At 38.5% G+C, this 14,539-nt stretch overlaps 2 protein-coding genes across 2 annotated transcripts; both read left to right on the top strand.

Annotated features, from left to right (window-relative positions):
- The first annotated feature begins 1,728 nt into the window (after nucleotides 1-1,728).
- Nucleotides 1,729-4,206, top strand: mrpl55 (mitochondrial ribosomal protein L55). The gene is made up of 3 exons (XM_061031541.1): nucleotides 1,729-1,885; nucleotides 2,097-2,286; nucleotides 3,742-4,206. The coding sequence occupies exons 1-3, from the start codon at nucleotides 1,845-1,847 to the stop codon at nucleotides 3,889-3,891; spliced, it is 381 nt and encodes a 126-aa protein (XP_060887524.1). The 5' UTR covers nucleotides 1,729-1,844; the 3' UTR covers nucleotides 3,892-4,206.
- A 1,168-nt stretch (nucleotides 4,207-5,374) lies between these two features.
- On the top strand, nucleotides 5,375-10,550 carry ndufa11 (NADH:ubiquinone oxidoreductase subunit A11). The gene is made up of 4 exons (XM_061031527.1): nucleotides 5,375-5,527; nucleotides 8,098-8,190; nucleotides 9,695-9,817; nucleotides 10,375-10,550. The coding sequence occupies exons 1-4, from the start codon at nucleotides 5,449-5,451 to the stop codon at nucleotides 10,485-10,487; spliced, it is 408 nt and encodes a 135-aa protein (XP_060887510.1). The 5' UTR covers nucleotides 5,375-5,448; the 3' UTR covers nucleotides 10,488-10,550.
- The last annotated feature ends 3,989 nt before the right edge of the window (nucleotides 10,551-14,539 follow it).

The following is a 14,539-nucleotide window of genomic DNA, read 5'->3' as shown; positions in this document are numbered from 1 at the left end:
AGACCCAGAATACACTGGAGGGATTATATATACGGTCTAGCCTGGGAATGCCTCAGAATCCCCTAGGAGGAGCTGGAAAACGTTGCTGGGGAGAGGGAAGTCTGGGTTGACTTAATGCGCCTGCTGCCACTGCTACCCAATCTCGGATAAGCAGAAGAAAATGGAAATGGACCCCTTTATGGTATTATAGATATATTCCTCACAAGACTTTTTTTTTATGGGGACTGGATGGATAGAAATATTTGGAGTATAATGGATCGTCTTAATACAGATGGGAATATATTACATTATGATGCTTTTTGTTGTAAATATGATTTTGAACGCATCCCCAAAGAATTGACTTCTCTTCGTAGTGCTATACACAACCTGTCCTTACTGTAGTGACTTTCAGGAACAATGAAGCTGCTAAGAGGCTGAGCTTGGGCCTAGTACTTTGTCTGACTCGCTTACCAAAAAATACAGCCATACAGTAGCAGTCAACTAAAAGTATTGGTGACCCAGCTCACCCTGTCTCTTCCACTGAGAACAAAGTGAACAGGTGAGTTAAATCAATACAGCATCCCCACCCATACCCATGTCACCCTTTATCTCCATACTTAATATAATCTTACAATAAATTAAATCAAAGACAATGACCCAAAACACCAAAATATTTAACCTTAAAAAATCCAATACTGACATCAGCAAAAAATATATCTTTAACCTCCACAGTCCCCATCTAATCTTTCCTCACCTATGATATATGGACTTCATTTTCTTGACTATTTTAAATGAATGATTTATACCCTGCTCAGTTTTGTAGAAACAATATTTTTTTTAACATTTTGACCAATTGACAGTTTCGAAACTGGGAACAAAGTAATTCAAATATCCAGTCCCACCCACAAACAATAAAATTCGAAAATGAAAATTTGGATTTGAGAACAATGAATGCTCCCTCTGTAAAAGCCATATTTAAACACTGAACATCTTTTTGTATCATGCTCTCATACTCAGTGGATCTGGAGGCAGTTCATGGAATGGTTATATAGCAAAACTCGTGACCTGATTTTACAGGTTTCTGTACCTATGTCACTTTAATGACATTGAACCCTATAAGCACCTTAAATTCATTAAAGCCAAACTAATGGTAAAGGGACTTGAGCTTGTTTATTTCTAGTCTTCTGACTACTCAAAGCACTTTTACACCGCCAGTCACACCTACACATTCACACACTGATGGTCGAGGTTTCTATGTAAAGTGACCATCAGAAGTAACTAATCCCGTTCATACACATTCATACGCCGCCGTGTCTTGCCCAAGGACACATCGCACATGTTGCTGCAGGTGCTGGAGATCATTGAGAGACGATGAGCCAAAGGTCTCTTAAATTTAGTCAAGAATTAAATGTCCCAAAATGTTTGTAATGTTTTTGTTTGTTTGTTTGTTTGTTTTTCTTGTTTATTTATTTAATATTATATATTCTGCAGTGCTATGATTTTATTTTTCTAAGGTATCTAGTTTTGTTCTGCTTAGGGAATTATGAATGTTTGCCTTACAGTTTGTAAACGTGTATTAACTACAAGAAAGTAAAAAAAAAAACAAAAAAAACGCTTTCTATTGTGTCAGACACATAGACTGTAAGGTCAGACATTGCTCTCCTCAGTGTGGTTTGTAGTGTAACACTGACTTCATCCAGCAGGGGGCGGTAATGCAACACTAACAGATGCCTACTGCCTTAAAGAGCCACCGAAGAAGATCAACCTACCTCACCGTCTTGTTCGACCCCTTGGTGAAGCACTTCAGCTCATTTGACTGCTGCTGCCAGAAGATTCAGAAACACTATTGATTTACTGACTCTAGCATGTTTCTGAAGCTTTGTGCTAGACGGAGTTCTTTATTATGGTAAGAGAAGAATGAAAGAAATGACTGCTGTGTAGTTGGCTTTCTGAAACCGGTCCGGTCCTTCAGCGTGCTTTGGCCGTACATCCGATGTGTCTCTTTTACCCTGTTGTGTGTGTTTTCTTTAACAACATCTTCAACATCTAGAACAGAGGAAATGACTGCGGAATACACTATCAAAAATGAGTACTTGTGTTTTGTATGTGTTCACCAGGACAGTGTCACCTCTCCGCCTGCAGCCGGCAGCGCTGCTCCATAGTCAAACTCCTCATCTGAACTCCAACAGGACGTCAGTGGTGCGCTGTGGTCGTCAGAAATATGAGAGACAATACCCAGTGCTGCTGGTCCGGCCCGATGGATCTACAGTCAATATCAGATACAATGAACCCAGACGCCTCCTCTTGGTTTGTACACTCTCTTCTTGACTCCCTGCTCTGTTTAGGGCTTCTAATTTCTCATTCATTTGTAGAGAGAGAGAGAGAGAGAGAGAAAAAACAAGTAACAAGAAATACAATTTTCAACACAGTTATACTGTACTTTTACTGTTTATATCTCTATAACAACAGCCTGGAGATTTGTATTTGTCAACAGTTTCAAGAGAAAAATGAGTCCATAACTGGACACAGGTTGATCAGAAAACAAAATCTGTTTACATCAATTTGTCCATGTCACAAGATGTAGATCAGAAAGAATAGACTTGGAAATTGGATGAAAAATGCAGTAGGATTCCAGCAATTTACTGCTCAGGCTTTGCAAGTCTGGATGATAATGAATGTGAGAACAACACTGCAACAATAACGGCATTGACATTGACACTTATCTATCTTCAAAGTAAGGCTGTTCTTTTTGTGTTGGTGCTGTTATTTTAAAGAGTAAATTCTGCATGCAATTGGCATTCATTAAAAGTGTAGGCACTGATCAGCTGCTCTGGAAACACCTTCAGCTCACAGGTCAGGGTTCCACTCAGTTTGTCAAACTTGCTCTGTTATCAGGCCCATCATTTACAGTTTTCACAATTATACACACAGCTTTGTACACATTTTAAAACATTATTTTAATTTGAAGATCATTTTTTTAAAGATAATATTTAAAATGTTGGATCTGCTAAAGACGCTTACAAAAACAATTGTCAAAATTAAAACTGAAGTCACTGACACATCCTGACCCTTGCTTTGTTTTTGTTCCATTAGACCTTCATAGTCGTCAAGCCTAGACTAGGATAACCGTGATGACATCAGTATGAAGTCATTTGATTACTTTGTCCAGCTTATGCTCTATCAACAGCTTTTAATGACCTGTTGAGAAATTCTTACCATTATAAATAAATAGCAAGTCACATTTTTGTGGGCGACAGTAGCTCAGTCTGTAGGGACTTGGGTTGGGAATCGGAGGGTCACCGGTTCAAGTCCCGGCACGGACCAAGTCCGGAAATTGGTCTGGTAGCTGGAGAGGTGCCAGTCCACCTCCTGAGCACTGCCGAGGTGCCCTTGAGCAAGGCACCTAACCCCCCCCCACCAGCTCAGGAGCGCCCGCTGTGGGCAGACCCCTCCCCCCAAGACCTCTCCATTAGTGCATGTCCATAGGATCCTGTGTGTGTATTTCGGCCTATGTTTGTGTAGCATGTTAACTAGACAGAGTGTAAAAATGAATTTCCCCTCGCGGGATCAATAAATTATGATTATTATTATTTTGAATAAAAGATCTCTTGCAACATCCTGCTCTATTATAGGCCTAACCTATCTCTGTTAATATGTACAAAACATTATTCTTGAAGATATTAAGGCAAACCACCCTACAACATATATGATCATGATTATTAATGTTTTGTAAGTTGATTGGTGTTTCTCTTTGTGTCTAAGATGCCAGTGAACCTGTCCACTCTGTCTGAAGAAGAGCGTCGAGCTCGGCAGAAAAAGAGAGAAGTCAAGAGAACGGTCAAAGAGACAGCCGTCGACTATGAAGATGACTTCAAAGCTGACACATACAGCCACTTCTGGAAGAAGAAATAATGTCTATTTGACAACTGATTATTTTTCTGAATGTAAACCATATACGTTCCAGCATCCCTTCAATAATTCAGAATTTATTTTTCCTTTTGTCTTTTTATAAATTGGAAATATTGATAAAGACTTAAATTGTGGGGCAATGAAACCCAGACCCAAGTACATTTTAATTGCAGTTTGAGAACATGAAGTACAGTAGTGTTACAGTTTTAAAGCTTGACTCTTTTCCTTTTTTTTGCTTCTTCAAAGTGTACCCTGATGTGTTACCTGACAAACATGGAAATGTAACAATGTTAAATTAATAAATAGTGTTATGTGCAAGCCTGATTTTGTTTTCTTTGAGACACTACCTGACCTCCATACTCCCATTAACCCCTGATCTGCTGCACCTGAAGAAAAGCCTAAATCAAAACTAACTGCAGTCAATCAGATGCATGGCTTCAGCCGCCACTTTTCCCTTTCTTTGAGTATTTGTTTTATATTGTTTGGCAATAAAGATTATTTTTGACTCCTTTATGTTGCTGCCCCTGAGCCAGGGATGTAACATATTAGGGCTCATCTGGGATAGAATATCCATAACGTGTGGATATTGTGTGTGTTTTTTGTAAGATTTATTTTTGGGCTTTTAGTCCCTTTAATGGAGAGTTATGACAGTGGATAGAGCTGGAGGTCAGGGAGAGAGAGAGTGGGGAATGATGTGGGATTTGAACCTCGGCTGCCAGCTTTGAGGACTATAGCCTTCATACATCGGTCGAGCGCACTAACCACTGCGCCACCAGCGCCGCGATACTGTGTTTTTGTGTAACTTTTTCACTTTTTTTGTCCTTGCTACTTTCTTGGTTTAGATTTTGCTAAGGTGTTTTGGTCACTTCATTAGGTTAATATGTTGTTGTTGATGGCCCCATATGGCCACCTTACGTAATAACCTTTAAAGGCTTGATGTGATTTTTTGATCCAGCAGATGTCGCCCTTGAGCACCAGCATGAAACCAAAACAACTCGTGGTGCATTGTTGTGTTAGCATGCTAATGCTAGCGATCTTTATTATGCTCGTATCTTCACACTGCATGTAAATTTACCTGAAATGACCGTGATCTAGAAACAGAGTTAAGCAGTGAGTACAGTATGTTATTCTTCTTTTCTCTAGTCCCTCAATTAAACAACTTTTATATGTGAGGGGAGGAGTCAGCCGGCCGTCTGGGCGTTGTAAACAAACTGAAGATATGACTTGGAAAACTCTGAAAACATCACAGACAGTGGAACTCGGGTGTTACACCCATTGTAAACAGTCATGACTCACAGAGTTATTTTCAGAGGATATACTTGATTTCTATTATATTTAAGTGTGAAAAATCACATATAAAGCCTTTAGGGTGTCTTATCTGTGTGGTAAATTGTATTCTTACTTTTGTATAACAAGCAGTCTTTCATTTTGAGTTGCAAGCACTCCTTTCCACTAGGAGGCGGTAGTGCATCATACTCTGGTTTGCCAGCCTCCAGGAATGAATGAAGAAGGATCTCGCGAGAGTTGCGTTCCTCAGAGTGTGTCCTTGCTAAATCCGACATGGGGTACTGGGACCTACAAGAAGGCACAGACTGTGTCGAAAAAACATGGATAACTACCAAACTGGCCACAGCTTTGGGTGAGCATCAGCAGGGGTACAAAATGAAGGACTGTTGTGCCATGCCGCGATTCTGAACGTACTCTTTAACAAAAGTTAAATGTGCTTGATGCTTTGAGCTAGCATGCTAGCAAAGAAATGGTAGGCTCTGCTTGCAGGTCACCGTCACAACATAAACATCTAAACCCATTCTACTTTGGTCAGGCCCGGTTCAAAATAGCAAATGTATTAGTCTAATCAAAAGTAACGATACGTGATCGCTTTCAACAGATAACTTTAACACTGCTCTAAGAGTAACCTTTAACCCTTCAGATTTTTAGAAACAATGCAGGCTCTTTGAATGTCCTTCTTTGCACTTGTAAACATTCAGCTGTGATCTGCTGCCTGTGATCTGCTTTGCACCTTACAGTGTTAACAAACCTTCAGAAATGTATTTTGTTATTAGCTGCGTTTGTTTTTTCTTTAAAGTTTTAGATTCCACACATGCCCAGAGTTGAGGACCAACATAGTTATTTTTTTCTAGAGAGGGTTTTTAATCAAGGGATTAAAATCTAAATGTTGGAAATTACTTAAAAAACACAATGTTTTTTCTAACAAGGTAACATATTTTCAGTGTTTCTTCTTTTTGTCCAAACACTAAAAATGAAACCATAGCATGTTTAGATAATTTATGGGGTTATAAATCATGAAGAGAGAAGAATTCAGAACCATTTTAGTCTTATTAATTATAACTGGGATACCACAGAGCAGGGCTGATCAGGGCTGGTTGCAGCCAGTGCTGGACTGGGAAGAACATTTGGCTTTGGCGTTTTAGGCGAACTGGCCCCTTACAGTCTGTCAAACACAACATAACTGTACATCATCCAGGTGTCACCTCTTAGAAGCTCTACAACATCATTCCCCCCCCAAACCATTACAAAGCTGATAAGTGAGTGCCGTAAACACATACAGTATCAACTCACAGGTGAGTGTAGACTGTGTGTATATATACACCTTTCTCAAGTAAAATTAGAAAACAAGAAAGTTGGCAACTATTTAAAAAACAATTCTAACTTACTACTAAAAAAAATTGATCTCAATTTTAACTAAATTACATTAACTGTTAATAACAATTAAATACATTTCCAGGAATAATGTAGATGATTAAAATGTACATGAAAATACTTAAAGATAGAGTCAGTAGCTTTTTCCTGAAAATGAATATAGACTTATACAAAAGTAATGCCACTCCATCCTTTGGACCTCCATACATGTGTGGTGGTGACTGTGTCCGCACAGACCTTGTCCTCTGACTATGTTATGATATTTAGGTTGACGCAGGTGACAGCATCTTGACTAAAGGTCTGGAGTTTAGGCTGCGTTACATATCTAAGGGGGATTGTTTTGACACTCATGTTCGTGGGGAGGGAAAGTGGTATAGACGGTCCTGTGTAAGGCATGATTGGGCCAGCCAGCTGTAGGAGTGTGCAATATATATCCTACAAATGAATATCTTGCTTGTTTTAAAAATTGTTGTTTTAACAATGTACAAAATAACAATATCGAGTATGTCACTCATTTTGAAAAAAAACCTTTCAAAACAGCCTTGAGAGTCCACTTGAATTCACTGCATATGATCAAGCCGAGCAGGACCGACTACTACGCGTGCTCATTGAGAACACATGCAGTGTTCCCTCATCACAACAAGCCGAGATAGCACAGCGGTCTTCATGGCTCAAGTGAAAAATAAGTAAATAAACAGTGAGACGATACACAAACACCACCTGCCTTGGAATTAGATTTAGTTGCTAGACGTGGGTCGCTCTCACTTGCATGGAGGTGGTTTGGCTTTTAAAAGACGGATGTTGCTCAAAAGACTCCAATCTGCAGACTATTTTGGAAAGCGGTAGCCGTTAAAGAAAGCTTAACAAGGAACTTGTTCCACCACCTGGGAATTAACCACCGTACAGAATATGAAGAAAATGGGAAGCTTCAGGAGTGAGCGGTCAACCAGGACCGAGCAGCTCAGGGGCCTGCTTTTTCAGAACGCAGGTTTAGTTCAAACACTGAGTCTGTGCAACAATAAGCTCTGGTGATTGGCGCTCTTAAACAGAGGTTGTGGGCGCTGCTGGCTCACTACGCGTAAGCGCTGTCTGTGGGAAAAGGCCCTAATACAGTCTCTCAGCACAGAGGGGGATGTGCACTAGCAGCAGCATTAATGTGTTATCTACACATCTTCACATGCTTGAAATGACAAGGGAAATATAGGAAAGATTAGGATAATCATGACACACAGAGGAACCATCTTAAATAAGTCTAATATATGTGATAAGTGGTCTATTACTCCACGTCATGTTGCCGTGTATATGGGGAGAGAGGGTGGTCCTTTAATGTGGTCAGGACACATGTACACACTGCCAGACAAATGTATAGAAATGTATCCCAGACCTGCTGCGTGTTGGCCTCGATGAGCCCTGGGTGTGTTCACACCTGTAATTAAAGCTATCCACTTGTGCTGATACCAGATGTAAACAGGCTTATAGTAAGCCCTAAATGAGAACTTTGAATTAATTTTTGATTTCATGTTTTTGTCTGTGTCTATATTGTTTCAGGCCTGGTAGGTTCAGCCTATCACATAGTGGCATACCAGCCTGATTCTGCACTGGTAGCGTTACAGAGGGCAACCAACACAACTGTCACCATGGGTAAATATACACTTTGACATTCAAACTTTGAAGAGTGCACATTTATCTCGTCTTTGAGCCATATTTTAGATCAAGTTTTGAAAAGAATCCCACTGCTTGAAAGTACAATGAGAAAGTTTTTCCTTCTTGATGAGTCATATTGAGAAGCTATGAAACTGTTTCAAGGTATTGTTTTTATTATTATTAGTTATGTTGTATTCATAACTTAAAATAAAGGCTGTCTATCATTACTGATTAACCTTCTGCTGTGTTCACATCACTTAAGTGAGACAGTACATGGTACACAGAATATCCTAATGGTGGGTAAGAATAGGAAGGTAAAATGTGATTAGGTCATCAGAGAAAACAGCATTGAGTACAACACTGCTGTCAAAAGAATATTTTGAGATTTTACTGTCCTTTTGTGACAGAATTTACAACTGAATGTCCTAGCTCCATGACCAAGTTAAAAAAAACATGGCTGCTCTTTGCGGCATCTGGCAATGCTTTTTTCCATTCCAAAGGTGATTGTGGCGTGTAGATGTTGAATCCTGATCCGTCATTCACACAATGAAGGATTTAAAAGAAATCAGACTGATTGTGATTTGCCCTCTTCCCTTAGAAAAGATGTCATGTACATTTTATTTATGAAGGAGATTGCACGGTGTGGCTATTTGAACATACCATGGAGGTTCACCTAGAATATTCTACTGAGCCTTTTTAAATAGGTTTGACACGACCCACAGAAAACTGTTACATGCACAGTGACGTTGAGCTGCTGTTGGCCAGATTAAAAAATAGATTTTCTGATTTAATTCGATTTTTAATAAGAATGATGATTCATAAAATCCACAAATTGATCTTTTAATAGGCTATATTCCCTTTCCCCCCATCCATTCAAATCAGTTTGTCTTCGTATTTCTGGGCTGTAACGTCTGTTTCAGGCTCTAGTTGTTTCTCATTGGCCCTTACATTTCAGCTTATCACAGATTCAGCCTCTGATTGGCCGACAGAGCCACAAGGCAATGATTCTGGATGAACTGTTTTACGAGGTGACTTAATAAGTACATTCATGTAACTGTAACTTTTTTTATGTAAACCTGAACTTTTTTGATAACCTAAACGTGTAATAATATTTATTCTTCATCTTGTCTTCAACGCATTTATGCTTTTTTTGTCCTCGTATTGCTGCAACTTCAATATCTCAATAAAGGATTTTCTTATCTTCATGCTATTGGCACCCTGGTGAAGGCTGTTCTTGCCACTATGCCAAGGCTGTTATTCAGCTTGTTTGAAAAGGGAAAAAAGGTTGTTTTTTTCCCAAAATAAATGTTTGTTGATGTAAATTATATCCATAGCTGAGCAGAATCTTTTACTCCTCACTTCTCAGCCATAACACTAAATATAAAGTGATGATGCACTAAAGTATATCTTCTTCTCTAAATGTTGAAGTACTTATCATTGCATTCTGTAAATTGAAAGAAAAGTGTTATCCTAACATATGTATCCATCTGTGTTGTACCAGCCACCATGGGAGCCATCTTTGGCATGGCGACATGTCTCACTGCTCAGGCTCGTGAAACCCCAGATGACCCGATTAATTACTTCATTGGAGGCTGTGCCTCTGGAATCTTCCTGGGAGCAAGAAGTAAGTACCAAACCTAAGTTCTGGCAACAGAGGAATCTAGGAATCGGGGGCAGAAGTAGCTCAGTCTGCATGACCCTGGGTTGGGAGCCGGTTAAAGTCCAGGTCCGGACCAAGTCTGGAAAGTGGTCTGGTAGCTGGAGAGGTGCCAGTTAACTTCCCTTGAGCAAGGCACTGAACCCCCCCACCAGCTCAGGAGTGCTCGCTGTGGGCAGCCCCCTCACTCTGAGACCTCTCCATTAGTGCATGTCCATTCAGTTTGTTCATTTGTGTGTATTTCAGCCTGTGTGTGTGTGTAGCATGTTCAACAACAGAGTGTAAAATCCCCCTGTGGAATTAATCAAATATATCTTAAATGTGTAAATATATATTTACGTTTGTTTATATATATTCATACACATACAAGTATGCCTTTTCTAGAGAATTAAAGTGCTTAATTGAGTGATTCAATTCTGATAATTATTGTTTGATGGCAGAGAAACTGTAAAAAATAATGCTACGCTTGCCTTACAGAAGCTTTACTGACTGCTGTGTGTGTGTGTGTGTGTTTCTATCCCCAGCCCACAGTGCTATGACTGGTACGACAGCGTGTGTTGGACTCGGGACTGTGGCATTCTTTACGAAAGTGGGCAAGATGGAGGGATGGAAGATAATTGGACCCCCCAAACTATGAGCAGGATGCTCCAAGAGTGTTTGTTGTAAAAGAGTTAATTTAATAAAAGTCTTGTGAAAATAATACATAAGTAAGTTCATTTTATTTAGTCAGAGGGGGGGCAGGTGTCCAACTGTCTGAAACCATGGTGTTATTTTTAAATCAATTCATTTGAACCAGCCGGATGCCTTTTTTCTCCTTCTCATGTTCTCTCTCACACTTCTGTGAGCTATATGAAATAAAGCATGCGGTTTGAGGAACAGCATCAGAAACTAAAAAGGAGGATACCATTAGGACTATGTGAATGTTGGCTAGTTAGAAGAAGAAACAGTTGAAGTTACTTAAGTGTGGGCTTGAAATGAGCGAGTAGGTCTTAAAAAAAATCCTGGATTGAGTTTAAATAAACAGTTTTATGAAGATTTTTTTACCTCAAAGGGAAACACTTCAGCTTTGTTGGTGGGACGATGGTAAGGCACTTTAAATGCTAGTTTCATCTTTGAGAAGAAAGGGATGTGTGTTTTTAATTGAGTAATTTAATTGATTAGTCAAGTTTCTTTTTTATTATTAAATGAGGGAGTATAAAGTGATCAATCTAATCCATACTAGTTGGGGACGTAAATAGTAGATTTCAAATAGCTATGATATAGCAAAAAAGACAAGTTAGTTTTACATCCTCAAATTATACAGACGTATATAGAAAATAAATACCACAGCTTTGTTCAAATGTTATGCCTGTACTTCAAATAACCTTGCTAAAAAATAGGTGTGGCATTCCCTGTTCGGGATTCACCATTGAAATAAAAGAAAGTAAACAAGTTAATGATGGTTTGTACACAGGAGAAATGCGGGCAATGTTATCAACATAATCGATTGAAGACATCAGTCATGAAAATAAATTGTAATTTAGATACGGTACTAACTCCAGTTCATCACTGATAAGCAAAACGTAGCTGTTCAGACAGTACATCTGTTGAGAAACTCAAAAAACCTGTATGCTAAGGAACCCAAATGATGACCGTAGGCAAGTCAACTTATTAGTCAACCTATAGAGCACATATCATGCAAAAAGGCAACTCAGTGTGCTCTACTAAAGACTACACAAGCACAAGGCTGAAATATTAAAATAGGAGTACATCAAGTCAAGAAGAATAAAATAATTTGTTAAAGAGACATAAAAGCAATTAGATCGCATGATAATTATTTGTGAAGTGCAATGAAAACAAATAAAACAAATAAGGTTTAAGCTTTAAGGCTGATTCAAAGTGCATGAAAATTGAAATGTTTTAAAGCTAGATTTCAAAATGTTTAGGTTTTGAGCACATCTAATCTCTGGTGGCAGCTTGTTCCAGTTACAGGCAGCGTAGTGATTAAATGCTGTTTCACCATGTTTAGTCTGGACTCTGGACTGAGTATGAGTACAGTAAAATGGAAATTAAAACATCTGTTGACTACAAGAGGAGGGAAAGGTGGAAATGCAGTGGAGAAGATGTAATATTTATTATGACATGCTGCTGCCCTCTTGGCCAGGTCACCCTTGTGAAAGACATCTTGATCTCGATGGGTTAATAACTGGTCAAATAAAGGTACAATTTAAAAAAAAAGGTCAGGAAGGTGGTTCTAAAATATCCAAAGGGAGAATAGGAAGAACAATCAAAGTAAAAACTAGTTCAAGACAATGCTTTTGGCTCACAGTGTAATGTAAAGCAGGTAAGCTGTGAGGGAGAGGAAACATTAGAAAACCTTATTATTCAGTATAACAGATATGAAGATGAGAATGAAACTTTACGACTGCCAATGAAACTTTACGATGAAACTGGCTATATGTAATATTTTACGAGGAAATTCCATGGTTAGTCAAAGTCAAAGTCAACTTTACTGTCAATTTCAAAATATGCCAGACATACAGTGGAATCGAAATTGCGTTTGCCACCGTCCCACGGTGCAATACAACCAAAATAAGGTAAAATAAGATAAAATAAAATAAGGTAAAATAAGATAAATAATATTTACAGTAATAAATTCTAAATTCTAATTCTAAATAGTGCAAAAATACATAAGTTATACAAGTTATAGAGCTTTGTTTCAAAATCAAAAGAGAATATATTTTTTTATTGTTTTATTTTGTTTTGTTCTATGTTTTTTTTTTATTACTTTATTTTGTTAAAATGAGTGAAAACATAATTCAGTTCCCGATCCACATCCATAGTAATGCACCGAAACGTTGAGGAGTGATAATAAAAAGAAGACGCGAGGTGGCGGTAATGAACCAGTCTATTCCTACCATAGACTGTTTAACCCAAACGAAGAAGAAGAAATGAGTCTTGTGACCTGATAGAAAGCGGTGGAACCAGCTGAGCGGGGGAAGTAAGTGACTATTTTCTCTTTTTCTTATAATTTACCTGCACAGTTTCGATCATTAATCTCTTTATGTATCATCTCTGAAGTCTGTAAACTAATGTAGCTGTTGTTTGCTTTAATGTGTTCTCCTGGAAAAAAAAAAACATTGAAATGAAAGAAAAGTCGTGTAAGGTGATGGATGTCGGAGCTTGCCAAGTTATGGATCAATACTCTGAATACAGCTCTCCTCTGGAGACATTGTAACTACCTAATGCAGGGCCGTAACCAGGGTTTAGGAAATAGTGAGGTCCAAAATGTTTTCTCTTAATATTGAAGGTATAAAGGGTCAGGCAGATTCATTCCCAAGTGATGCCTTCAAATACAACCCAAGCTAAACACCCGAGTGACACAAACTCACACATTTACTTCCTCTTTGTAAAGTGAATGATCCATGGATCATGTGCGGCCCGAACCAGAGCATACCATTACAAATGTGTGTTTAATAGTAGGCATCATGGGAAGGGGGGTCTGGGGGATCTCTCCCAGATAATGTTGAGCAGCTTACATTTCTTTTCCTGCACTCAAGTCAGTTTTTATTCACCAATTTGTGTATTTTCTGCACAACTGTATTTTTCTTATCTATTCATTTTGTCCTTTTTGTGTCTTCTAATGATTGCATTCATTGAATACATGTATAAACATGTGGACTGGACAAGTTGTTTGTGCTAGACTTCAGCCCTGCAAAGTTTCTTTAGCCTATACAAGTAGCCTATATGTAAAGCTGATATATGTGAGAAATTCTGTTTCTTGGATAGCCCCTAGTTTTTGAGGGGGTCCAACATTAACCTATATAATTTAGTATGACATTATTTTGTTTTGTTTATGCACTTGCAAGAATAGAAAACAGAATAAAAACATTATCAAGTTGAGATTAATTTTCTGTGACACATGGTCATACATGATCTTATTATTTAGGCCTAGTTTTTCTGGGTTGGTGTTTTTGTTTGAAGGGGTCAGCACAGTTTCATTGACTAAAGCACTAAAGCCTGAGAGAGAGCGCGAGACTAGGACAGACATACAGACAAAGAGTAAAAAAAAACTTGACAATTTGCATTTACCTGTGCGTGGGAATGCTGACTGCTGAAATGTTTTGCAAAACACTGCTGAATGAAGAAGAATCAGCAGAAACAGATGAAGGAATAGTAGAAGATGAAGAAAAAGTAGAAGATGTAGAAGAAGAGGAACAAGTAAAAGAAGAGTAGTAGTAGAAGAAGAAACAGTAGTAAAAGCAGGAGAACAAGAAGTTAAAGGAGTAGTAGAAGATGAAGAAGCAGTGGTAGAACAAGTAGAAGATACTGCATGAAGACTGCTCGTATGCCTTTTTTTAAAAAGAGATAGCGAGAGGTCAGATTGTGGTCAGGTCATGTACGTTTTGTAAACGTCAAGAGAGCTCAGTTGATGCATTACTGTCTGCGATTTTGCCGAGGGATCAATGGCTGTTTTGTCCAAATAAACTGAAAAATATAAATAAAAAATCTGTTAACAAACTGATGCTGTCCAAACTGCTCCAGTGTGACATGAGTGCGATGTCTGCCCGTCCATGTCATCACCTTGCTCTTTTTATTATAAACTTTAAGCTGATGATAGGACAAGTCTGTGTGCATTTTCAGTGTGAGGTTTGTTGGCTGTTTAAGTTTGAAATTTTCTAAAATCTGTATGAGCTGCTGTTATTAATA

The sequence above is a fragment of the Labrus mixtus genome, chromosome 3, assembly GCF_963584025.1.
Source record: "Labrus mixtus chromosome 3, fLabMix1.1, whole genome shotgun sequence".
In the NCBI taxonomy this organism is placed as follows: Eukaryota; Metazoa; Chordata; class Actinopteri; order Labriformes; family Labridae; genus Labrus; species Labrus mixtus.
Note: the sequence above shows the minus strand (reverse complement) of the source record. Positions and strands in the feature narration are given on the sequence as shown.